At 38.2% G+C, this 16,794-nt stretch overlaps 2 protein-coding genes and 1 pseudogene across 2 annotated transcripts; all 3 read left to right on the forward strand.

Annotated features, from left to right (window-relative positions):
• The first annotated feature begins 1,730 nt into the window (after nucleotides 1-1,730).
• LOC107591692 (E3 ubiquitin-protein ligase RNF180-like) lies at nucleotides 1,731-6,454 on the forward strand. Its single transcript, XM_016280920.1, has 7 exons — nucleotides 1,731-1,848; nucleotides 2,260-2,358; nucleotides 2,515-2,607; nucleotides 2,706-3,350; nucleotides 5,301-5,514; nucleotides 5,600-5,725; nucleotides 5,808-6,454. Exons 1-7 carry the CDS (start codon nucleotides 1,831-1,833, stop codon nucleotides 5,999-6,001), a joined length of 1,389 nt encoding a protein of 462 aa, XP_016136406.1. The 5' UTR covers nucleotides 1,731-1,830; the 3' UTR covers nucleotides 6,002-6,454.
• Nucleotides 6,455-6,922: 468 nt separating this feature from the next.
• On the forward strand, nucleotides 6,923-8,903 carry LOC107591727 (regulator of G-protein signaling 7-binding protein B-like). Its single transcript, XM_016280961.1, has 3 exons — nucleotides 6,923-7,224; nucleotides 8,046-8,148; nucleotides 8,272-8,903. Exons 1-3 carry the CDS (start codon nucleotides 7,150-7,152, stop codon nucleotides 8,361-8,363), a joined length of 270 nt encoding a protein of 89 aa, XP_016136447.1. The 5' UTR covers nucleotides 6,923-7,149; the 3' UTR covers nucleotides 8,364-8,903.
• Nucleotides 8,904-9,634: 731 nt separating this feature from the next.
• LOC107591689 (complement component C6-like) lies at nucleotides 9,635-16,704 on the forward strand (annotated as a pseudogene).
• The last annotated feature ends 90 nt before the right edge of the window (nucleotides 16,705-16,794 follow it).

Here is a 16,794-nt window from a genome sequence, read left to right on the forward strand (position 1 = left end):
CAGAGGCGGACAAAGTACACAACTCCATTACTTGAGTGAAAGTACAGATACTGCTGGTCAAACATTACTCCATTACAAGTAAAAGTTGTAAAGACAGATTTTTACTTAAGTAAAAGTACAGAAGTACTTGCTTTTAAAAGTACTTAAGTACCAAAAGTAAATGTCTTTTTTATGTCAATGCATTTTATTATTGTTGTATGTAATACTTGCAATACCTCTGAAGCAACTTACAATACATTACACCTACTGAATACACTGACTAGCTTGTAGTATCTTTGGAATAAAGAGCTTTTAGAATGTTAAAAACCTATGGGGGAAAAAACAACAACAACAGAAAAATTATTATTTAACACCCCTACCCACCCCCACAAAAGCAGGATGGTAGTGATCTCACACAGCTCTGACAGTGTGTGCACACATCTATGTGTAGTCATTCATCCACATTTGAACAGAGTGGACAGTGAAATCCTGTAAATACAGAGTGATAAGGAAGAAAATAAAATATCAAACCTGCTTTAAAACCCAGCAACACAACTGTAGCTGTATAACTTTACAACAGCAACACTGCTTTAACAAAAAAGCAAAACAGCAAGACTAATTTGACATCAGATCAGAATAGTGATGTTACTGACTCAGGGAAGGGTCAGCTAACCCGTAGTGAACTGTGAAAGTTTTCACAGATCAGAATAGTGATGTTAGTGACTCAGGGAAGGGTCAGCTAACCCGTAGTGAACTGTGAAAGTTTTCACAGATCAGAATAGTGATGTTAGTGACCCAGGGAAGGGTCAGCTGACCCAAACTGCACTGTGAACTTTTTCACAAATCAAAATAGTGATGTAAATTAATTAGGCAAGGGTTAACTGACCAACACTGCACTGTGAAACTTTTGCAAATCAGAATATTGAAGCTCAAGGAAAGGTACAACAACCAAAACTTTATTGTCAAACAAAGTGTACAATTGTATATGTGTATGTGCTCATTTACTTTATGAATTGGAAACCGTTATTCACAGGAACAGCACCGAATGACATTATTATAATCTACAAAAAACGGGGGGCAGAGCAGAGATAAACACTGCCACACAATAAAATGCGATTGTGAAAGTTTTCACAAATCGAGCTCGACCTAAAACAACGTTTTTGTATTCCAGCAGTCTGCGTGTTTATTGGTAATAGACGTTAAACATGAAGAACGCCTTTTTTCACATTCCTTACTAGCGGACTTACCAAGCGGTTTACGGACAAGAGCATTTGCTGTGAAAAAATTCACAGATCAAGCTGGTGAATATGACACCGGTTTCATTCCTCTAAGTGTCCAACTTTTGGAGCTATAGGCATTATAAAATTAAGAGTCGCTACGAAAAGAAAAACAGATTTCGGCCCGAAGGACAGCGTCACCTGAATTCACAAAGCATGGAGAATGATATTCGGTATTAATTGCATGTCTATGACAGCGCGCTGCGTATTTATAGCCAAAAGAAATCTGAATATCAAACCGCAAACTATCTTTACTGCGTTACAGATCGCCGCTCCAGTGCATTTCATCGTCAAAAACACTGTCATTACTGACTTTATTATATATTTACACCACAAATATACCACAGGTTTGAAAATCTTGATTGATTGAATAAATGAATGAGTTACTTTATGAGTGAAACAAATAAATTATTGTGTACTCACAGTATTTACGCCTGTTCCGAGACTTTTTGTCCTTCGGCGGCTTCTGTAGTGAAGGCAACTGTACCCTGAGCAGTACAGAGCTAGCAGTCTGTTGTTGTTAGCCTTTTAGCCAAACAACTTGAGGTGCTCTTCAGAAATCGCGTCGAAGGAAATGGCTACCTCTTTCGTGGTATAGTATGTTTTTGGTACATACGGAAGTATTTGCATAATAATGTTTGGAACAACACCGGCCAGTACAGGATCTATCACTGTAGATTTTTTGTCATTAAGAAAACTTAACTGTTTAAATCTGCGTACTAACTGGACGCGAAATTCAGTGCGAGGTTAAATAGGAAATACAGCGAATGTTGTTGTGTTATACTAATTTTGATGTTTGTGGCAAGAGATTGTACTGGCCTATTTTGTGCTCAAGCATAAAGTTTGCTAATGTGCAAAAAAAGAGAGGCAGATTATGAAGACATACACAGATGACAAATGACACTACTTAAGAACAATCAACTATTTATGCATGCATTATATCGTTTGTGGTACTAATCTACCTAAGAATAAAATATGGTTTTCTAATGCACATTTCAAACAGACTGAAGAAGAAGCTCAATCAGGGACTCTAGAAGTTTCAATAAACCTTCGCTGCAGAAAGTGCCGTAGATGTCTAAGAGACTCAAGAAGCTTCCTTAAGGTGGGTCAATTATGATCCAAAACTAATAATCTATGTCTTTAAAAGGTAAATGCAGTATATTACAAACTAGGAATGGTTAAATATCTTAATTTATGTAAAAGGAATGATAATCATCAGTAACATATTCTTACGTGACAATGCTTTATATTAATACAGGTAGTAACATCAAGGGAGGCTGCAGCCACATGCAGTGTTTGGCATTTGAATGTTGAATCTTTGCCAGATTGGATTTTTGCAAGTGTTCATCAGGTACAGAGTTTTCATTTCTTAATTTTTTTTAATTCATGCAATTTGGGCTGGTGACATCTGGAAGTGATCTATTCTGATAAAACGTGCATTTCTTGCAGGCCAATTGGACAGTGGGGAAATTAAACTGTCAGTACTGTGGAGCTCGCTTAGGAGGCTTTAATTTTGTAAATTGCTTCAAATGCTCCTGTGGACATGATACGGCTGTGCATCTCAGTAAGAGTCGTGTTGATCAGGATTTAAAACCTCCAGTTCTTTTGACAAGACTAGGAAGGACTAGAGAACATCCTGTGAGGAGGAAGAATGAGGTGGAGTCTCTCCCTCAGACAATAAGCTCATCCTCATCTCCTTCCTCAGCCCTCAACTTCTCCTGTACTGTGGCCCATGTAGCCTCTCCTGAAACTGAACTTGAGGTTGAGTCAAGTGAAGAACCACAGATTCTTGAGATTGTTGAGAGAGGCACAGATGTTTCTTTACCTTATGAATTGCCACCACAGCTGTCTGATTATCTGGAGAGCTTAGAGGAATGGCAAGTGCATTCTGCTTCCCAGAGCAGAACCTCTCTGGACAGAGCTGTGAATCCAGAGGAGGTCAGACTCAGAGGGATGGAAGAGCCATCAAGAAACATCTCACCCGACCTAGAACCAAAGCTTTCCAAGAGAGAGAAAAACCGCCTGAAAAACCTAAGAAGGAAGCAGAGGAAGAAGGAACGTTGGATTCAGAGACAGCAGGAGGCAAAAGATCTGGTGAGATGTTTTAAAGGGATAGTTCACATAAAAATTAAAATTCTGTCATTAATTACTCACCCTCGTGTCGTTCCAAACCCGTAAGACCTTCGTTCATCTTCGGAACACAAATTAAGATATTTTTGATGAAATGTGAGAGCTCTCAGACCCTGCATAGACTGCAACGCAACTCCATGTTGCGGAGCGGAAGTGGACGACTGTGGCATAATAAAAGCTCTGCTGCTTTCGATCGTGTGTCGTGCTCGTTCAGCGGCCTCATTTCGCTTCAACGGCTTTCAGCCTCACTCTGCTTAATTTTACTACATTAATAAATCATTAGCTCATCCATGAACATGATTTCTGCCTGAGTCCCATCGGATTGCATCAGCTGTGGGGATGAAGACGACAACTCCCATGATTCCACACTCAGTCACGGCATCATCTAACTACGCCTTTGCCTCTTTGTTTATTTTGAATACGCGCCCTCTAGCGGCGAAAATTACATATTGTGCCTTTAATAGTCCAAAATTAGTTTTCTGACAAAACAAAAATCATTTAGAATAATTATGGATATTTATTCCCTGATATGGATTTTTGTTCTGAGATTATTAGACATTTTAACACAAACTTTAGAAATTTAAAAACGGTATTCCAATTGTTTTAAACCAGGGCTGTCCAAACTCGGTCCTGGAGGGCCGGTGTCCTGGAGAGTTTAGCTCCAGCTTGCCTCAACACACCTGCCGGGAAGTTTCTAGTATGCATAGTAAGAGCTTGATTAGCTGGTTCAGGTGTGTTTGATTAGGGTTGGAGCTAAACTCTGCAGGACACCGGCCCTCCAGGACCGAGTTTGGGCACCCCTGTTTTAAACAGTGTCCAACAGTATTCTGTTTTTGGATAACTTTATAAAAGTAATGATCAACATTAAAGTTTGTGAGATTGCAATTCTAAACATAATGTCAACTACATAATTATTTGCAACCTTCTTTAATATGAACAAAAATGAATATATAAAATATATAACACATGGTTATGGGTAATATATAAAAATATATTATTAAAAATTACACTGACAGATGTTATATGAGTTTAATTTCAAGGGTCCATTCACATCAAGAAGGGTAAATAAATATAACAATAACTACTTTAGCGTCCATACTAATGCATTATAACATTCTGTTTATTATAAGAATAACATTCTGTATATTATAAATGCTGCAGTTATGCAGTTATATCCACATTTTTATCATTGATCAGTTCATCAGGGAAAATAAATGTTCTGAAAGTGATTCCAATGACATCATTCCTCTGTAACATCAATATAGCTGTGGTGTGAACTTCCCTATTCTTGTAGAATTAGAATTGTTATTAAAAATGTTGAAATATTGTTACATTTAAGAATTTGACAGATGATTTTATACAAAGTGACTTACATTGCATTCAGTGTATATATTTTATCAGTTCATGCGTTCGCTGGAAATTGAACCCATGACTTTGACATTGCTAGCTCCTCTACTGTTTGAGCTACAGAAAAATGATAGTTGTGGACCTTGGGGTGAATGGGCCTGTAAGCCCCCCCCCCCATCTGAATTACACTTCTGCATCTTGTTTGCTTCCTCAGTTCTGAATGCTACACAGCTCTAGTTTGTTTAATGTGTGAGGTGTTAGATAAGCAAGAAATCGATGTGAGCTATTAAGTGAGGAGCTGTATTGTACTGAAAAGAGTTCTGGCAAAGTACCAATAATAGATACGTGGATCAGAACAGGCATAAATGAGGATCTTAATAAGCCATTCACAGCTGCATGTGGCTCTTGCTGCAGGTGTCATTTTATTGTAGAATTTCATTCTTGTTTTGACAACCACTAGGCCACAACTTTTATATGAAGAATGATCTGAATGTCTTGTCTTTTTTTATTTTAAACATAATGTATCAGTTCTTCATTGATGTTTTATGCGTTGCTTCTATCTGTCAGGCTATGAAATGGGACCTAACAGGCAGCGATGATGAAGAGAGGGAGGGATACACATGTGCCGTGTGTTTAGACGTATATTACAGCCCTTACAAGTGCCATCCTTGCAGTCATGTGTTCTGTGAGCCCTGTTTGAGAACGCTGGCTAAGAACAGGCCAAGCAATACCCCGTGTCCCCTCTGTAGGACCCTCATATCCCATGTGCTCTTTCAGGAAGGTGAGTCAAACAGATAAACTCCATTTTTTTCATCTCATATTATTTGGAAGAACTTTGTTACCACCTGATGAACTGCTTGTTTCAGAGCTCAATCAAACTACAAAGACATGCTTCCCAAAAGGGTATCGGTCAAGACACGAAACCTTTCAGAAGACCAACTATTCCAAATGGCCCCTGCCCAACTGTCCAAAGCATTTCCGCATCTTTTGGGGTTTGTCATATGTCATTTGACACTAGGTGTTACAAAGTTTTAATTACAAGTTGCACATTTATTTTATTCTTTGCCATTTCAGGATTTCAGAGACACGGAGGACCTGCCAGTCGCTGGCAATTTCCCCACAGAGCATTTGGCCTGGATGCGTTGGATCTGGGGGACATGTGGGGCTGGCCATTTGACATTGACTTTGTGATCATCTCTATCTACTCTCTGCACTGGGTGATGGCGTTCATCATCTTTTGTGGCCTCTGCTACTTTCTCCTCCTCTGATGTATGGAGGATTAAATCTCACTTTGCTGTTGCTGGACAAAATGTTGTTGACAGTGGACATCTCATCAAGTGCCTCATACTTTTATTTCAATGTAGCTTCAAATATGATGAAATATTAAGGTGTTTTTCTTCCTGTGGGAATCATTTTTGTGTTTGTTTGTGGTTTAGGTCTTACAGGGTTTGTGCAATCCATAGATATCACGTTAAGCAATTACCTAAATATCATCTGCCTATTTGACCTGTAAACAGTATTATAATGCAGTAGAAAAGAGAAAAAGCAATAATTCAGGGTATAATGCTTAGTTCGTCTGTACACTTTAATAAGCTGCCTCTTTTTCAATTGCTATTACATGGAGCGTTTAGATGCTTGTCTGATGCTAGAACCCAGGTTTCTCCCACTAAAAACAATCTGTTGTACAGTGGATTTAATGGCTTCTTTTACACAGTAAAATGTTTGAGAAAAATTTGTTGTGTCAATTCATTCTCCTTGAATGAGATTTAATTAGTTGGCTTTGGCAATAGCCTAGAATGCCAAATACAGTTTGGGTAAGTATTTTTGTTCAAATTAATCCTAAGGGAGAACACCCAGCAAACAGTTCTAGAACGTTTTGAAACCAACTCCAAGCGTTTTAGAAACATTCTTTTGGGGGGTTTTAACCAATAACTAACGTTCCCAGTAAGTAAGTTTCTGTGTGACAATCTGACTACATAATGTTTTCTAATGACTGTCTTTAAAGTTTTTTTAACCGTTTCAAAAAGATATTTGATTTACAGCATTTGTTTGACTAACAATACATATATTAAGCAGATACAGTATGTTTAAGACGGCGCTTACAAATAAAATCGTGAATATTTATTTTTCCTCGCACTAAGCAATTGTGTTTCTTCGACGAACCCGTCTTTTCAGGGATCGTGAAGCCCGCAGCTGTGGCGTTCCAGCGGCGCTTGGCCCTCGACAGGGTGAAGGTGATTCGCCTGATGGTGCGGGAGATGCAGAGGAAGCGTCGCGGACACTCGCTCGGCTCCGTCACATCACTCTAATCATCGAAACACTCCGCATCCAAGGCTCGACCTCACCCCTCTCATCGAGGACAGACGGATTAAAGACATTTTCTCAGTGAGGTGGTTTTATTCGTGGATGCGTATGCATGTGTTCTGCACCGAACGGGCGAAAGAACCGCCCCAGATCCGCAGCCAACATTTTTCAAATCGGCAAGACTTCGGTGAGGGATGCATCCAGTGGGGACATAATTACGGATTATAATGACTTATACTGTCTTTTTACGTGTTGCGTATCGCGCTGCGTAAAATAAAACCATGTCTGTATTTGTGATCGGAGAAACAACAAACAACAAGCCTATTCTACACTGCTCAAAACTCGCGTTTTAATCATCATTGGCAAATTATTTAAATATAAAAAACTTACTTACAGGCTGTGAGTCAGAAGCACCAGACTGTCCTTGCAAAGTTTGAACTGCCCAACTTTATAGAAACAGCCTTTGTGCCACAGACGCATTAGGCTACTGGTTCAGGAAACAGTCCTCATCCTCCATAAAATGCGCAGCACACATCTGAATATTTGGGTTGAACTGTTCTGGAACAGTGTTGTAAATACAACTTAACTACTGGTTTCTAGTTGTGTCCTCTTTTGGAAGGCCAAACAAAGTAGTTTCGCTTTCACAACGAAACACACAGTGACTCCACAACATGGAGGTGGCGGCAACAGCGAGAATAAAAGTTACACCTTCTTTCTTTGCGTGAACATTTGGGCGGTGTTATGCAAATCTTCCCACATTGTGATGTAGACATGTGGGGGCGTGTTAGAACGAGCCATTTTAGGAGGGTGTGGTTGACTCTTAACTTTTATAAAGTATATCGCTTTGTATTTGAGACTTTAGTCTTTGCAACTTTACAGATCTTCTTTATGCACCAAGAGCTTGTAACACTCCAAAGAGAAAGGATAAATTGAAATCGCATCATATGACCCCTTTTAGCAGCACAAATACTATACTATGTACTATAAATCCCGTTTGCTGTAATCTCAATTGACATTCTATGTTGTGCAATTTCTTCCAGTGATATGCGAGAAATGAGAAACCTTTTAAGCAAACTCAGGGAGACAATGCCTTTGCCACTGAAAAATCAAGGTGCATTTCAAACTTTTTTAGGAATTTTTTCTGATATAATAAGAGAGTTTTTATACCTTCCAGTAATATGATCATATAGCTAGAAATGTGTTTATTTTTAATGCTGCTCTTTCGTGTGTGTAGATGACAGCAGTCTGCTAAATCTGACTCCTTATCCGCTGGTGAGGCAGAGGAAGAGGCGATTCTCCGGGCTTTGTTGCCTTGTGTCTGGCTGAACTTTCAATACTCTCAGTCTCAAGTCGTCTTTTCTGATCATTGATCAATTTACGCTTCACTCGTCTCCTTCGTGTCTCTGGAACGGTTTTGCTAATGTAACTTGTCCTTGGACTGTGTCAAAACTACATAATCCCTTGTTGGAGGACAGAATCCCCTTGACTCAAAACCCTGCCTATTGAGTTTTTAAGCAAAATCAATTGTCTATTTTTAGTTTCCAAGAGAGGTTCATTCTTTGTCATGTGCTGTGAAACCATATGATTGTACAAAAAAGCAAGAGAATGAAGTAAAATGGCATCTGTCTCTGATTTTCATAGTCATAGAGTTTGTTGTCAGTGAAAGGGCACGTTTAGTTATAGGATTGCTGTATTTCATCTTCTTGCTTCTTGTTTTTTTCTTCTATATAAATTTAGTCACTGTGCAATGCTTTTAATTTAGTCTTCCATAAAGGGGAAATGTTGTAAATATTATATTAGTCATTTTAAGGGCACAAGAGCGCTCGGCACTAAAGCCATTGCTATTTAATTTTAAGCTTGAAACAAATATAACAATAAAATTCACTATGTATATAATACATATAATTGTAAATAAAACATTGTATTTATTATAATTGATTTTAAAGATTTATTTTTCATTTATCCATTCAAGACATCAGGTTTGTGTGAATGCATATCACAGTTAAATGAGAGTTTGCAGCATGATTTCATGTCGGGTGTCTATAAAGTATGCATAGTTACAGCTCATATAAGCTATATGTCATTTTATAATGATAATAAAGTTGTTGTTTTTTTATTGTAATTGTTTGTTTTATTGTAGCCTACAGTAATTCGTATTCAGTTGTTTGCCTTTAAAAGTAACCCTTAAAAATCTTAAGAAATTGATACATGTTTAAAATAAAGACCAAAAAAATAAGATAAAGTGCAAAAGACACCTCTATTTTGGCATGAAGAAAGGCAATAACTTTCTTCTGTAATAACATGTTATCCACATACTCCCTGTCCACATTCCCATGGTCTAAAGCAGGAGTCAAATGTCAAAGTGAAGAGTTCCAGCTGCAGGGGTTTAGTGGCAGCTAAGGGGGATGGACAAATTCTGTTGCGAGAGAATGCTGGAAGACAATTCATCCAGGTCAGAATAAGAGTTACTATTTCAGAGCAGCTTATTGTGCATCTGTCTTGCTGATTTTGGACACAGAGACTAAAATTACACATGATAGTGTGCTTACATGCTTTCGGAGGCGTATGACATTTATGTATTGTTCATCAAGCTCAGGTATTATTAGGTTTCTGCAGCTCTTCTCAAGAAACGGTCTGTGGTAAGGTCTTGATTTATTTAAATGATTTAATTCAAATTCAATTTATGAATATCTTTATTTTTCAGCTTAGTTTTTATGTTTAGTACCACAATGGATATTAATATTTTATATTTAATCAGTATTTCTTATTTGTACATAGCTTTCTTTGTTTACCAGTTTTTCATACTTTTGAGTGCTTTTACTCAATATTTTAAAACTGATGCATATACTTGCATATAACCCACTTCTTTCTACTTTCCCTTAAGCTATCAAGTTCCAACAGGCCTTATTCTCTATGGATTGTGCTACCATTCCCCTTGTCCTACTCTGCAGCCTGGCTTCATTTACCCCCATTATGGGATGTTTTTGTGACCATTACCCATGGAGTTTGTGGTCCTATTGCACCAAAACCTGTAGCTCTGGCACACAAACACGTACAAGGTAACCTTTATTTAACATATATCTGATGTGAAAAGTCCATTATTGTAATATGTACATTTGTTGTTACAGGGCTGTACGCTATGATGAGCACTGGAAAAAAACAATTGTTTCCATCTGTGTCAGACACATGAGACTAGAGCGTGTAATGTTGAGGCCTGTACCATAAACTGTCAGCTGACTGAGTTTGGATCCTGGTCAGAGTGCTCGCCGTGTGCCAAAAAAATCTGTGAGTAAAGCACACAGGTATTAAAATTAAGAGATTTATACAAAAGTTAGTTTGGGTCATTAAATCTGATTGGCTTACCAGTGTTTCAAGAGATATGAGATATATGCTGTTATAGCAAGCAGCACAATAGCGTTGGGACTCTTCACTGTTTGTCCATATCTTTGCATTCCTGACAGACTGTTAGTCTGTGCATTAAAGATATATTCAACCAAAAATGAAAATTTGCTAAATATTTACTCACTGGCGGCATACACTTAAAGATACAGTGCTTGTTATGCTTCCCCTTTAAGAATGTTTTGTTGCCTGTGGTGGGGTGTTTACCGTTTGGCTAGTTCAGTAAAGCGTTTTCATCCAATTTTGATGTAGTCTGTGTTCATTTAATCGCACAAACACCTAGCTCACCCTCAGGTCATCTAAGTAGAAGAGTTTGTTTCTTCATTGCAACAGATCTGAGAAATTTTGTATTACATCCACCAATGGATCCTCTGCAGTGAATGGGTTAACTGCTGCATAAAAGCAATATCACGATTGCAACTATGCAGTTTTTTTCAGAATATAGCCTTGTTCTAATATCGTGCTAATATTCGGCAATGACAACATTCTTGCTAGTGTGAAATTGCTTAAATATAGTACACTGTCCTTGTAAGTGTGTGAATCTTGTGTGATTTAGTTCAGAACCAGGTCTGTTTTGAAGCCAGCTCAGTTTGGGGGGGGAAGAGTGTAGTCCATCTCTTATGGAGGAAAGAGCCTGTCATCCCTCCAAGGAATGTGGGATTGAGCCTGTCAACTGTAAAGACAAGTTCACCTGTGACAGTGGTAATTATCTTCATCGACTTCTTCACAACAGCACAGAATATTTGCACCTTATGTTTAAGAATAGACCTATATAATCTATTGATTTTATAATTGAGCAAATAGGCCTAAGTACACTTTATAAAGCTGTGCTTTAGAAAACAGGTGCATGATCACCACCATGCTTTATTGCCACCAACTTGCTAGGAAGATGTGTAAACGCTACTCTGCAGTGCAACAAGCAGAACGACTGTGGGGACAACTCTGACGAGAGAGACTGTGGGCAAACAAAAAGCGTGTGTGCAAGTGAAAGGATATTTGCTTTCATTCCTGGAGCAGACCTGATTGGTTATGGGTGAGTTACAGATAAAGATCATTTGGGTTTCTTAGACTGCATACATGACATGTTAAACTTTCAGGGTATTGTCATGTTGTCAGCAAAACAATTTTGAAAATCTGAGATTGTGCTTGTCTTGAAACTGATAAAGATTATTTTTAAAATTAGATTTGATCAAGCAGAACGACTGTGGGGACAACTCTGACGAGAGAGACTGTGGGCAAACAAAAAGCGTGTGTGCAAGTGAAAGGAAATTTCTTTCATTCCTGGAGCAGACCTGATTGGTTATGGGTGAGTTACAGATAAAGATCATTTGGGTTTCTTAGACTGCATACATGACATGTTAAACTTTCAGGGTATTGTCATGTTGTCAGCAAAACAATTTTGAAAATCTGAGATTGTGCTTGTCTTGAAACTGATAAAGATTATTTTTAAAATTAGATTTGATGCTGCAGCAGAGCAGATGAGAAGGCGCTGTTCTGGACAACTCATTCATGGGGGGTGAATGCATTCCACAAAGACACAGGAAAAACTACTACAGAATCCCTGCCAACATTGAGAGATATGAAATCAAGGTGGGAAAAATCTAATTTCTGCCTTTCTGTCTGTTTCTGCTTGTAGTACTTTACTTGTCATACTTTGTTAGCTGGAGTAAAAAGATATCCAAATTACGCCATATATTTTGGCACCATACAGGTAGGCTATACTTATTTATTTGTTTGTTTAAAATATATGAGCTAATATTCAATATTTGATTTCTGACAGTTTAAATGTGTAAGATGTACCAAAATCTTTATTAATGTTATTTTTAGATGATTGCTAAAGGAATCTCTTATATTGTACATTATCATTTTATAATGCTGATGTATAGTTATTCCTTTTCAAATAATTTAAAAAATAACATTATTAAAGGTTTTTGTAATGAATTTCTCCCAAATTTAAAATTGGGAGAAATATAAAAAGCCTATAAAATCGATGTATAGTCAGTATTGACCAGGATTTCAATATCAGTGCATCTCTAAAATATCAAATCAGATGAGCAGCTATTTATTGTTTGATCCTAAAACCAGTCACACAAAAACACATGAAATTGATTAATGATTGAATTTGTACATTTTACTTGATTTGATTTCATTCCAGGTAGAAAATCTTGAGGATATTCAAGAGCAAGCAATCAAACCCCAAAAAGTCAACTTGGCCAAAGAATCAAGTCATTTTTTCAAACAGGCAGTGAAAGCATCTCAACAAAAGGCAAGAGATCTCAAACGCCAAACTATATGATGCTCTATTGTTATTTGGCCTTTATTCAGGTCTCTTTTTGTCATTTTTGTGCAGGACTCTGAGTTTTTCAGGGTGCATCAGGTTGTTGCCACATCAACATTCAGAACGAAACCCTCTGACCTCTACTTATCAGATCAGTTCCTTCAGTTTCTGAACAGTCTGCCACTGGAATACAACTATGCCCTTTACAGACAGATCTTCCAGCTGTTTGGGACACATTATTTCAGCTCTGGCACATTAGGGGGGAAGTATGACCTCCTTTTCCAATATGATCGAGAAGAACTGAAAACCTACGGTAAGCAGACATTATCATCTAATTGTAAGAAACTGTTTTGGCACAACATTAGAGAACATGGTCATGTGGAGCTCATGTGACTTTATTAGCTTTCTCTCATTTCTAAAATGCAATGAAACTGTTCTCTCAAATCAGTTGTATCTCCTTAAATTTCCCAGGACTGACAGAAGGGGAAATGAATAGCTGCTTCAGGCAGGATTCCACCATCATCATATAACAGAATATCATATAGTTCCACATGTGGGAAAACTAAATTAAAAACCAAATATGAAGGTAATAGATGCACAAATGTACTATTTAATTTACATAAGGCTTGTGTTTTAAGTTATGTAAACCCAGTTTGAAATGCACTTGTCCACTTCAGGGTCAATTGTGAAAGCAGCGGAGAAGTGTATCACATCGGTGCAAGGAGGTAGAGCTGAATATACAGCAGCCCTGGCCTGGGAGAGGAGGGGTGTATTGCCAAACAGCACTACATACCAAAACTGGATCAAATCTACAATAGACAATCCAACTGTTATAGAATTTGAGGTTAGGAAGAGAAACCTGTCAAACATTTGGGGGTACAAAATACCCTTTTATTCAAAAGAATTGCAAATGAACATGAAATGAATAGGTACTATAATTCACTATCAGATTAATATTCACTTGTCAATGTCTTATCTAGCTTTTGCCTTTAGTGAATTTGGTGCGTGGCTTCTCTTGTGCTCTGACAAAGAGACGGCATCTTCATAGGGCGCTGGAAGAGTACCAGACCGAATTTGATTCCTGCAAATGTGCCCCCTGCCCAAACAATGCTCGGCCTGCTCTTTCTGGAACAGAGTGCATTTGTATTTGCCAGACCGGGACCTATGGACCAAACTGCGAGAAACGAGCCCGGGACTACACTGCAGGTTCACATGCATGTCTAGGAATATCTGTATCTAGAATTGAAATAAAATGGAATAATAAATATATGTAAAAAAAAAAACAGAATATAAAATATTAATTTATTAATATTAATGCATTAATAAAATGCTAAAAAATAATAATAATAAAATGAGGTGCCAGTAATAAAGTCTGTCCACATCTCACAGATGAAGTTGATGGGCGCTGGAGTTGCTGGAGCTCTTGGAGTACTTGTGACGCCACCTTGAAGAAGCATCGCTCACGTACCTGTAACAACCCTGCACCGCAGCGAGGCGGCAGACCCTGCCAAGGCCCTGAGAAACAGGTGGAGGAATGTACCATCTCTATTTTCCAGACGTAAGTGTCCTGTCTTGTCTGTAGACTACAAGCAGAGGTGTCACTGGGGTCACTCATTCACTAAAAATTCATGCAGTTGCAATTTGCACATAACTACATGTGCGAACGCATATAAACTAGTTCTTACCTTCATTCTAATATTGATGAATTTGTATTGTTCTAAATTAGGGAGTGTGTGCCTGCAGCTAGTCATTTGCATACAATCCATGCAATCTCATTCTGCTCACTATTGCTCTATCACACTCACACTCTCTATCTCCATGTGATTGCGCTTTAGACCTCTTATTTGCCAGCTGTGCATATGTCTATATGGGCTGCTTTTTTTAGTTTATTGATCCTCAGACATAATTTTGTCATATTGTTTAGTTGTTAAATTTCTAATAATATATATTTTCAAAAAAGGATAGTCCAACAAAAAATCTATGATTTACTCACCCACATGTCATTACAAACCTGTATGATTTCCTCTCTTCTGGAAAATACAAAAGATATTTAGAAGAGTGCTGGTAACCAGTTTCGGTTCCCATTGACTTCCATTATATTTTTTGATCATAAATGGAAGTCAGTGAGCCACAAAACTGCTTGGTTACCAAAATTCCCTTTTGTGTTCTGCAGAAGAAAGAAACTCATACAAATTTGCAACAATTTGAGGGTGAGTAAGTGATGACATTAATTACTAATGATTAATATTTGACTTAACTGTTTACTGCGTACATGCAGCTTCAGTTGGTTCTCAATTGTATTGTAAAGGTATGCATTTAAATGCATTTTAAGTTATGGATGAAGCGCAATGAATGCGCAATGAATGCGTCACATCTTTCACAGGCAAAATGTGTGCATTAATGATGATGACTTTGAGACTGAAGGGTCCAGTGAGAGCCAGTTGCCCCCCGGTGCTTCTGGCTGTCCCAAACCCCATCCACCTGCCAACAGCCACCTGAGGGTGACCGTGATACGCATGATATTGTTTCTCTGAACTGAAACTTTTACATTGTTTTCCTGTCTGCTTCCGCTAATGTCCAACTTTTATATTTTACCTTCTTATTCCAGATCAACAAACGCCAGTATGATTATGGAGATCACGAGGAGTTTGTTTGCTTCACTGGTTTTGAACTGGATGGATACCAGCTCATTCAATGTTTGCAAGATGGCACTTGGGAGAAACCAAAGGGACGGTGCATTAGTAAACAATAGTAATGCTGATATAATATCAAAACAATGCAATTTATGATCTGAAAGCTCATGCTGTCCCTGACAGTTTTCACTCCATATGTTTTCCTGTCATTCCAGAAAAGGTTTGCGCCAAACCCACTGTGCCTGATGGCATGACGATATACCCAGACAAAATGGAGTTTCAAGTAGGAAGTGACATCATGCTGGCCTGCATAGAGAGTGGCATGAGTCCTTCAGGGCGTCAATATTACACGTGTGGGAAGAGTCTTGTTTGGGAGCCAAGTATCCCACAAGACATACACTGCAAGATTGGTACTTTCACAGAATAAATGTGCTTTTGTATAATATTTCATACCATTCACAAAACATCCTTGAGTATGTGACATTCATTTACATTCACATATTTAGCTCCTTTGACGCAAACATGGTTAAATTAATAACACATATTTTTCTGCAGATAAACCCTTTGTACCAGACAGCAGTTGTAAACTTGGAGAGATGCATGATGGGACTAAATGCATCTGCATGTCCAAAGAGAGATGCAGGTATGAATGTGTCCCGGATTAATTTTGTCAATAGTTTCAGGTTTTGTATACAATTATTTACTTGCGCTGTGGTCTATTGGGAAACTTGACCATTAAGTATGTTGACCATGTATTTGTGTATCCTGCAGAAATTACAGAGCAGATCTGTGTGTCTTTGATGCTGACAAGGAGACTGCCATTATGATATCCCTCTGTGCTTTTCGTGCTGACCGTTGTCATGGAGACAGATTATACTTTATGAATAATGGACTGTGCAAAACTGACGCAGGTAGTCTGGACTGGGCCAAATTCAGGGCCAACGTATCTGAGCAGAGCTCGGTGCAGGAGCCCTGTGGTTCAGACACCTGTTACGAGTGGGAGACATGCTCAGGTACAGATCTGATCAATCCGAATCCTTTTGTAATGTGTTATTTCAGAATCAAAGCATCTTTGATTTGTATTCTATTGAAATAATTCAACATTGTCTTTTCTTTTTAGTATCAAAAACATGCGAGTGCAAAATCCCCAGAGAATGTTCAAAAGATGGGAAGCAAATGTACTGGCTGAAAATTGTGAGAACGCAAAGCACACGAAGCTTGAATCTGTGCTTCATGGCTGCGATGAAATGCAGCAAGATGGAGTTTGAGCTTCTGCATGAAGGTCCTTGCGCAAGTTCCTAATTGTGCACCAATTAAGAAATTTTCACAGCTGAAATGCTCACTCATTATTGATTTGTACAGATAACCCATTATTGCTTTGTCACTCAGTAAGCTATTCAGGTTTTTTTTTTAACAATCTGGATATTGATGTGGAACAGCATAATAA

This window comes from Sinocyclocheilus grahami, unplaced genomic scaffold (assembly GCF_001515645.1).
Source record: "Sinocyclocheilus grahami isolate Dianchi unplaced genomic scaffold, SAMN03320097.WGS_v1.1 scaffold145.1, whole genome shotgun sequence".
NCBI classification, from domain to species: domain Eukaryota; kingdom Metazoa; phylum Chordata; class Actinopteri; order Cypriniformes; family Cyprinidae; genus Sinocyclocheilus; species Sinocyclocheilus grahami.